The following is a 10,000-nucleotide window of genomic DNA, read 5'->3' on the forward strand; positions in this document are numbered from 1 at the left end:
TGATCTATTGACCATCTACAGAATCATGAAGGGCACAGAAATATTCGATAGAGAGGACTTGTTAAACTGGGACAAGAGAAGCACGAGAGGACATGGAAAGAAAATAAAAAAACAGCACAGAAGAGAAAGTAAAACGGTTTTCTACATAGAGTGGTGGACACTTGGAACAAACTGGAAAATGAAATAGTGTGAGCAAAAACCATTCATGAGTTTTAGAGCAAACTAGACACTGCGAGATACAAAGGCGGGACACCACGAGCGTAGCTCCCCTTCCCGCAACTAGGTAAATACATCTAGGTAAATACACACACACACACACACACACACACACACACACACACACACACACACACACACACACACACACACACACACACACACACACACACACACACACACACACACACACACACACACACACACACACACACACACACACACACAAATTAGTTCCCAGCATTACAAATAAAACGAATAAAGAACAATTAAAAGTGAATGATCTGCCATTATTGAAAGAAAGAGAAAGATGTGATTTGATGATATTGTTCAGGTCATTAGAGGGAACAGATAAAACTGTTAGAGCAACGTTTCTCAACTAGGCTTCCCGGCACCCTAAGGTTCCGCAAAAGGTCCTTAAGGATTCCTCGAGAATACACTTTTGATTCTTTATTTAATTTCATATACGTGATATAATTAAACACGCACGACATATTCTTGGTTATTGTAGTAATGTAATACAGACATCATCCTGTCTAACCTATTATTACGATGAAAATAAAATGTATATGATTTTTTTTTTTGTGCAGGGGTTCCTTGAGACATGCAATTTATTTTAAAGGTTCCGCAAGGGTAAAAAGGTTGAGAAACGCTGTGTTAGATGTCTAAGTTTTGGACAGGAGAGAGTCCTAAGGTCATGGGAAAGAACACGTTTAAACTATGTCAAAAATACATTCCTATATAGAGGCACAAACTCCTGGAATAGTTTAGAAGTTGACAGGACCCAAGCTAAAGACACACACAAATTCAAAATTAGGTATGATGGAGAAAAGATGATAGGACCCTACTAGTGTAGATTACATACGTATAGCAAAAGGCCTTGTCCTCTTTATAGTGGGGATAGCCCAGTCAAGACATACATCCACCCTTCAGCCATCCCACATCCATCCAACACGTATTTGTTCGTTTTATCTTAGCTCCTCTTGTATATTAGGTAAAATACATACAAACATAAGTACATTAAAAAAAAGGGAGAGAGATATAGGTCAAGGGTGTGAACAAGGGTAATGCAGAGAAGGTCATCATATTAAGACAGCAGGGCATGACTCGTAGTAATAGATTTAAATTGGACAAATTTATATTCAAGAAGGAAATAGGCAAGAACCCGTTTACCAATAGAGTGGCTAACAAATAGAATAGACTTTATAACCATGAAGTGAACGCTGAAACTATTGGTTGTTTTAAGAGAAGGTTGGATAACTTTATGGATGGGTATGATAAATGGTAAAGGACATGGAACTGCCTAGTGTAGGCGTTATGGTCTCTTGTATTCGCCTTTATTCTTATGTTCTTATATGTATTCATTATTCTCGTATGGCGTTTCAGGTTTGATCATCGACGCCTTCGGTGAGTTGAGAGACCAGCTGGAGTCGGTCAAAGAGAACATGGAAAGTAACTGCTTCATCTGCGGCATAGGTAGCGACTACTTCGATTCGGTGCCGCACGGCTTCGACATGCACGTGGCCAAAGAGCACAACTTAGCCAACTACATGTGAGTATAGTATATCTATCTATCCAAGCTATCCACCCACCCTTCACCCATCAACCACCCATTTGTTTCCCTATCAAAAGATATAGTTCCTTGAGGACGAAGGCCCATCCCCGTCCCCACTTACTGCCAGGGTCAGTAGCAATACTCGCAGAGAAAGACACAACACCACAGTTCCTCATGGCTCCACGTTAACCTATGCTTCTTTGCCCGCCAGGTTCTTCCTGATGCATCTTATCAACAAAGACGAAACAGAGTACACGGGTCAAGAGACCTACGTGTGGAACATGTACCAACAACGGTGTTGGGACTTCTTCCCCGTCGGTGACTGCTTCAGGAAACAGTACGAGGAAGAACTCTCCGGGAGTAGCAGTTGAGACTCCCCCACGAGCCACAACAGTCGTGGCGATTTCTGAGTTAACCCCTTTCGTTAGGGTGACGACTTTTTAGAACTTGTTTTTGCAAAGGCTGAGCAGCTGAGGGCCCCGGTACAAAACGGGGTAGCGATGGGTCGGACTCTTAGTTGAACAAAACTCCCCGACAAAGACCTAGAAAGTACGTTACCGTAATGATGGGGTTAAAGATCTTGTTGATCATGTTGTTGTACGACGCGCTGTCTCCTTTAGGGGGACATTGCGACTTTTTTTTTTTACCATTTTCGAACAGATCATGTCAGCATTTCGCTTGTGTTGGTGATAACCATCCCCTGTGTCTTTTGTTCCCAACTCTGTAAGAGTCGTTATATATATAACAGGTATGGCCACGAGCTACACCTCTGTTGTTCTAACGAACTGTGGTGAAGCTACTGCCGAAAGCCGTATCACCTTTCCTCCTTTTTTTCTTATCTCCCCCTTACCTTTTTAATTTCTTTTTTCTTTTCCCTTTTCTTTTATTTCATTCTATTTTCATATCCCAGGATAATAAATTCTGAACGAACAGAAAAGACATCTCACCTTGATAGATGTCTGGACTGCCCCCTCACACACTCAATCCCTGTTGTACATAAAGAAGACACGTTAGTGACGGCTAGTATGCACACATCCTTTCCTTCTCGTTGTGTACGTAGGCATAGTCCAGTTTCACCAAGGCAGCAGCAATCAAAGTCAGAAGCCTCTTCTTTGCAGCCCTTCTTGAGGCTCTCCCAGATATTCTGTAGATAGACGGTCGTCTCGTGTTAAGTTCGTTTCTCATTCACTGATAGGAAGAAAACGGGAGACCGGGTCTCACCTCACGAAAGAAGAGAAGAAAAAAGAAATTGAGAAATTTTGTACAGAACATATTGTCTGAGATATACTTTAGGCACGGTGACATCTCAAGACATAGGAACGCACATATACCGGCTGTGGAGGAAGCAAAGTGATATCAATAAATCCTCGAGCGATAGCAAGAGCTCCTCCGACCCCAGATGTCCGCGCTCCACACACACACACACACACACACACACACACACACACACACACACACACACACACACACACACACACACACACTCGTGGCGCAGTGGTTAGATTTCCTGACCACCACTACGGCGGCTCGGGTTCGAATCCCGCACATGGCTGAAATTATTTCAATGTCACTGCAATACGAGTCGTTACTCCAACTCTTGTGAGCAGGGAGTTGTGTGTGTGTGTGCGTGTAAGGTCACAGCATTACCCATAGATCGATCATATATGAACTCTGAGCTCTCGTCCAGGAGGGAAATAGCTGTCGATCACGAGTGCAACACGTAATCCAAGACCATGGCGAATCACACACGCACAAACTGGGGAAAGAGTGGCGTTCGCTCTAACAAGTAAACACACATCTCTATTTGACTAGATTCAGCTTTGGTATAGTTTCACAGTGATGTGATGTTCCCGATATTGTTGCGTGTTGCTGTCGGCGCGAGGCGGGATGCCATTTTGTGGCCTTAGTAGTTTTAAAGATCTCCGTTGCCCCGTGTCCACCACCACCACCACCCCTCTACATTTGCTCTTACTACTGCCGTTGGCATTCGACCGATTCCGCTCTTCATATCGCTCTTTGTATTGTTCGTATTTAAATATCATCATATTCTAAAACATGACTGATTTTTCTGGATATTGTTACACTTATATCAAGTTTCATTATGATCATGTCACCATTTCTTCCTGGTTAATAACATATGTGAAGGCATATACTGCTGTCACATCAATTTTCCTTTATTCCTTTCTCAAATTTGGCTCAGATAGACTTAATCTATCTCTATTTCTCTCTCAATTTATTTTTTCTGTATTTCATTACATCGATTCTCCATGTTTTCGTGAGCAGTTTCTCACATACCTTTCCCACCAAACTGAGTAATATATGATTTACTGTGAAGTAGACGGCTCGGATTTTTTCCCCAAAGTGTCAACATTGTGTCGTCCTGTAAATGCTTTCCAGTTGAACTCTGTATTTTTCAATCCCTGACTGATTTGCCACGTTGTCCTGTGACTTCATGGTTAGTGAGAACCATCATCCACATTCATGGTACATGCATGTGGATGTGCAATGGAAAAATAAAGTCTTTTATCAAGAACCAATCGCGTTAGTGATGACGAAAAATGTCGTCGTGGTTAACTAATTTGCGAACCTCGGGCACAAATGAAAGTTCGATTCGCGAAGAAAAGGTGTCAAAGTGTCTTTTTGATCTGTGTTATCTTAGTGATATTCTACTAAGAACATTTTTCAGAATTTTTCGATTTTTCTTTAAATGTTATATATTTTCAGTGAGGTGCATTAGGAAAGTGGTCGACTTACAACAGTCTATTGTATATGGTTTTGCAAACTCAGATGATATAATTGAATCGTTTATACAGTATAAAATGTATCATATATCTGTTGGAAACAAATGCTTTTGGTATGGTGCCCTCTTTAGTTTAGGACGAACCTATGATGAGGGCATTGATGCAATAACGCCCGTGTAGTTCGGTGGAGATATTCTAGTCAGTTTTTACATAACGAACATTTAGTAATTAAACCTTATACCAAGTTTATGGCCCTTTCATTTCTACCTTGAACGCTTCTGAACAAAATTTATTGCATAAGTACAGAAGAAAATGGGTAAGTAGACAAATAAACACATAATAAATGAATAAATAATGCAGGCAAATAGAAAATTGGCACGTGTTCCAATAATACAATGTATATGTATCTCCCCTTAAATGTGAAATTTATAAAAGCGCTTGGGGTATTGGCTACATGTTATTGTGGCAAAGTAACATGCAATTGATACTTTAGGGTCTATATGGGGCGCCCCTATGTGATAGAGAAAGACTCTGTTCATAGAGAAATTATGACACTTTTATTATACTGCGACTGTCCCTCCGTTATGCTGTTCCCCAACCCCTTGTTACTGTCCTGTACAATTTTTCTGAATATTCATTGCTTTCTTTCGCCTACCCTGTGGTGGAGGAAAAGAATACTACCACCAAGTCTTCCCAATTGAGTCGTAAGAGGCGACAAAAAACGGAACGGGGGATAGGACTAGGAATCCTTCTACCTGTAGCCCCACAGGGAACATTCCTAAAAAAAAGTTAAGGCATAAGAGGGTCTAGGGGTTTTCCAACCAGTACCCTAAAGTTTGGGTCTTTTAATGTGCGTGGATGTAGTACGGATGAGAGTAAAAGGGAAGAAATAGGCAGTATGTTTGTGAGAAGAAAGATGGATGTGTTGGCATTGAGTGAAACTAAGTTGAAAAGGAGGGGCGAGAGTGAATTTGGGAGTGTAGTTGGGAGGTTCTCATGAGTGAGGAGAGGGCGACGGAGAGAAGGGGTGGCTATACTAGTAAGTGAATAGATAGGTAAGCATGTAGTGGAGTGGAAGGAGGTTTCATCAAGGTTGATGTGGATGAAGGTGAAGCTGAGAAGGGAGATATGAGTCTTTTTGGATAGATTTAAATGGGTGCATAGAGGGATTAGGAAGAAATGTCAGTGTAGTTGTATTGGAAGACCTTAATGCTAGACGGAGTGATTGGGAAGTATGTAGTTCCAGAAAAAATAGCAGTGGAGAGTTGATGGTGGAGATGTGTCTCGAAAGAGAGTTGATGATAGCAAATACAGTGTTTAGGAAGAAATTCAAGCATAAGTACACATGGGAGAGGGTGGTGGATGGAAGGGTGGCAGATAGAGTCTTAATGGATTGTGGTGACCAGGAGTATGGTAGGAAGAGTTAAGGATGTACATGTTCTAAGGGGGGAGAGTGGGAGAATATCAGATCGTTTTCTTGTGGAAGGTAAGTTGAGAGTGGAGAAAGAGGAAAAGGCAGAAGGTAGGGAGGTACTTAGAGTGAACTGCTTAAATGAGAAAGAAAAGGAGAAGGAGTATAAGAAGAAGCTGAGAGAGGAGTGGGAGGTAGTGAAGGATAGAGTAGAACTAGGAGTGGAGGAGGAATGGGGACGGTTCAAGGAGGGAGTCATAAGGTGTGCAAAGATGATGTGTGGAACAGGAAGGACGGGAGGAATTAGAAGAAAGGGTAGTGAGTGGTGGGATGAGGAAGCAAAGAAGGGTGTAGAAGAGAAGAAGCAGACTTTCATAGATTGGTTACAAATTAGGACGAGGGAATCGTATGAGAGGTACAAAGTAAAGAGAAGAGAAGTAAAGCATAAGATTAAGGAGGCAAAGAGGAGAGCAGATGTGAAATGGGGTAAGAGTATGACAGAAAATTTTGGAAGTAATAAAAAGATGTTTTGGAAAGAAATTAAAAGACGAAGAGGAGACGAATCAAGTAGAGAAGAAAAGATAAAAGGCGCAGATAGAGAGATGATAATGGAAGAGAAAGCAGTGAGAGGAAGGTGGGCAGAGTATTTTAGGGAGTTGCTAAATGTGAAGGAGGATAGGGAGGGAAAGGTAGTTGCAGTGGGAAGTGCTAAGAAAATGACAGTGATAAGTGAGGAAAATGGAGAAGAAATAAGGAAAGATGAAGTGAAAGCAGCTGTTAAGATGATGAGAGCAAAATCTCTCCCAAGAGAAGTAGGAACCAAATTGGAACGCTTGCGCTGAGGACACCATCCAGCACTAAGAGAGATGGAGTGGGGTAGACAGAGAGATGAATAGAAATGGCAGGCTGGAGAGGGAGTGAGTGAGTGAGAAAGAGAGAAAGAGGGAAAGAGAGAGAGAGAGAGAGAGAGAGAGAGAGAGAGAGAGAGAGAGAGAGAGAGAGAGAGAGAGAGAGAGAGAGAGAGAGAGATGACGGGGTGTGGGGTTGGAGATGTATGGCGGAGGGAGCAATAGATACTGAGAAAGAGAGAGGGTGAGAGCGAAATTGAAAGAAAAGGGGAGAGATGGAGAGAGAGAGGGGAGAGAGAGAGAAAAATATATAGATACATATACATACTGTATAAGACAGAATTGACTAGACACCACGAAAAATGCATTTATGCTCTTATTTAATGCTTAATGTTATTCAAATTTACCTAATATGTTATATTTACCTAGGTTTTTGTTTCAAATTACATACAAGATTCATCAAGCATGCCAAAAACCAAAGGAGTAGTAGACCTATCTGAATTTCAGCGAGGTCGTATTGTGGGTCAACATGTAGGTGGACTTAGTCAACGCAAAATACCTGAATTTCTCTCAATACTCCTTTCTACTGTTAATAGAGTGATCGTACAATTCATCAGAGAGAGCAAGAAAGACACAAAACCTCATCGAGGTCGTTTCGGGCCCTCAGAAAGAACCTTGGGTCTTGTCAAAAGAAATGTCGAAGAGGATCCACGTTGCAAGACCTCTAACATAGCAGCACAAGCTGATGTCAGTCCCAGGACAGCTGTCAGGTTGTGAATGCCAATTACATGATTCAAGCTAACTGCAACTCACACGGCGTGTAATGTCTTGATTTAAAGTATGTAATTCACGATGTAGGCCCTAATGCTTCGGATTCTATCAGGAGTCCTTCAATAAAGACATACGTTAACATGACACCTCGAGTTTCCTATACCTCAAAAGGCAGAAGGGCCACGGGCTGTGGCACAGGTATCTCCACAAGCTGGGTTATTATGGCAGAGCTGCAAGAATGAAAGCACTCCTTCGTCCAGCCAATATCAAACCCAGAAAGGATTGGGCTGTTGAGATGGTGGAGAGACATGTGGCCTTTTGGAGCACTGTCATTTTCTCTGGTGAGTCACGATTCGCATTATTTTCTGACGGTGGAAGAGTGTGGGTCTGAAGACTCTGTAGTTTGACCTCAAAAGACTGCAGCCAACAGTGAAACATGGGGGCATTTCAATAATGGTGTGGGGTGCAATTTGGAGTGATGGTCGATCAGAGCTTGTGGAGTGTCAAGGAAACATCAATTCAGGCAAATATGTTTCTATGTTAAAGGAAGGACTCATTTCTATATTCTCCAGTGGTAGAATGAGTAAAAATGTCTTCCTATTTATGGAAGATGGAGCTCCTTGTCACACTGCTCAAGCAACACAAAATTGGTCGAGCCAAACTTCCATGGCCAAGTCAGTCCCCGGATATGAACTCTATTGAACACCTCTGGGGCATATTAGACCAACGACTTCGCAAAAAAGAACAGGAAACCATCTTCAAAGCCCGAACTCTCAGGGTTACTACGGGAAACTTGGCAAGAAATCCCTCAAGATGATATTCGTGAACTAATAATCACTAGCATGCCTAGAAGGGTCCTTGCATTGGAAAAATCAAAGGAGCTGTCAACCAAGTGACTACTTATGAGCACTCTAATAGAATCAAATGCTTGTTTAATAAGTTAAACTATTTCTCTTGGTGTCTATTCAATTCTGTCATGTCTGTATATATATATATATATATATATATATATATATATATATATACATATATATATATATATATATATTATACGACGTTTCGCCCTTCTTAGAGCATTTTCAAGTACATCTAAATGGTAATAGAAACAATTTATATATATGACAACAGGTGAACTGGGAAAGCTTATACAAAATAGTGAAGAAAGATCAAAGATCTTATGTGGGAATTATGTCCGTGGCGCTCCGTGGGGTGCTGGGAGGGCCAGTTGTCCACCCAGTGAAGCTAGAGCCACGGAGGTTGTACCTCCCTGTACATTTATGGATGGAGCCTTCTCTCGAATATGGAGGGCCTCCAGGATCTCCAGACGATGAAAGTTGTGTGCGGAGTCGATGATCTTTGTATTTTCCACCAGGATCTTTCTAGTCAGGGAGGAGTTGTGTTTTTCCGAAAAATGGTTCTTCGGGGCACGTTAATCTTCTGGAGAGAGATGTCGTCGTCATTCCTATGTAAGACACAGAACGAAGCTTACAGTCTTCGTGCGGGCAGATGAACTCATAGATGACATTACTCCTCTGTAGTGGGTTGAGGTTACGGGTCGGGTTATTCCGCAGGATGAGGTTTGACGTTTTAAAATTCTTATGATAAACTCGAAGCTCCAGCTTTTCTCCAGGGTCGGATGGTTGTACACCGCGTTCAACAATTTCCCTGGGGATTCTTTCGTCCGTTCGGTAAGCCGTACTCATGAAAGATCTGTAATTGAGAATAATTGAGGGGCGTTTCTCGGGAGGGATGGTGTCATGCTTTAGGTAGTTCTCCATTTTTCGTCGGATGACTTCTTGTACGTCCTTATTGGGGAATCCATTGTTAACAAGGACTTGCTGCAAGCGTTGAAGCTCTTGGTGTAAAAGAGGCCATGTGGAGCAGTGCGTGAATGCCCTGTTCACGTATGAACGTATGACGCTTTTCTTGTAGGCTGCAGGGCATTCTCCATCCGCATTTAAACATCTACCCTCGTTCGTGCTTTTAACGTATACAGTGGTGGTAAATCTATTTACGTCGGGCTTTACAGAGATATCTAAAAAGGGCAAAGAACCATCAGCATGGTGTTCACTTGTGAAGTTGAGACAAGAGTTATTAGCGAATGCCTCACATAGTTCTTGTAGATGTGTATGGTCTCTTGCTTCAACGAATATATCGTCCACATATCTACCATAGGATTGTGGGCGAATTACAGGATCTGAGAAAACTCGTCTTTCCATTAAACCCATGTAGAAGTTGGCGAAAAGGACCCCGAGAGGGGACCCCATCGCCACACCATCTACATGTCTGTACAACTTACCGTCCGGTACGCGGAACGGGGATTCAGTCGTGCACGCTTCTAGAAGTTTACGAAGGAAAGTTTCCGGAATATCCAAGGGAACATGATTGGAGTGATAAACCTCATCTAAGATGAAGTTTATGGTCTCATTCACGGGGACATTCGTGAAGAGACTCTCAG

General features: G+C 42.1%; 1 protein-coding gene across 9 annotated transcripts in view; it reads left to right on the forward strand.

Annotated features, from left to right (window-relative positions):
- RyR (Ryanodine receptor) overlaps nt 1–4,759 on the forward strand; it is a 636,026-nt gene extending 631,267 nt beyond the window's left edge. For all 9 annotated transcript variants that reach the window (XM_076213834.1, XM_076213833.1, XM_076213832.1 and 6 more), the window contains 2 exons: nt 1,603–1,768; nt 1,983–4,759. In XM_076213834.1, coding sequence (XP_076069949.1) covers nt 1,603–1,768; nt 1,983–2,142 — 326 coding nt within the window. In that variant the 3' untranslated portion in view covers nt 2,143–4,759. The remainder of the gene's footprint in view (nt 1–1,602; nt 1,769–1,982) is intronic.
- Nucleotides 4,760–10,000: the final 5,241 nt, after the last annotated feature.

The sequence above is a fragment of the Oratosquilla oratoria genome, chromosome 32 (assembly GCF_046742065.1).
Source record: "Oratosquilla oratoria isolate Oo_2021 chromosome 32, ASM4674206v1, whole genome shotgun sequence".
Classification (NCBI taxonomy): domain Eukaryota; kingdom Metazoa; phylum Arthropoda; class Malacostraca; order Stomatopoda; family Squillidae; genus Oratosquilla; species Oratosquilla oratoria.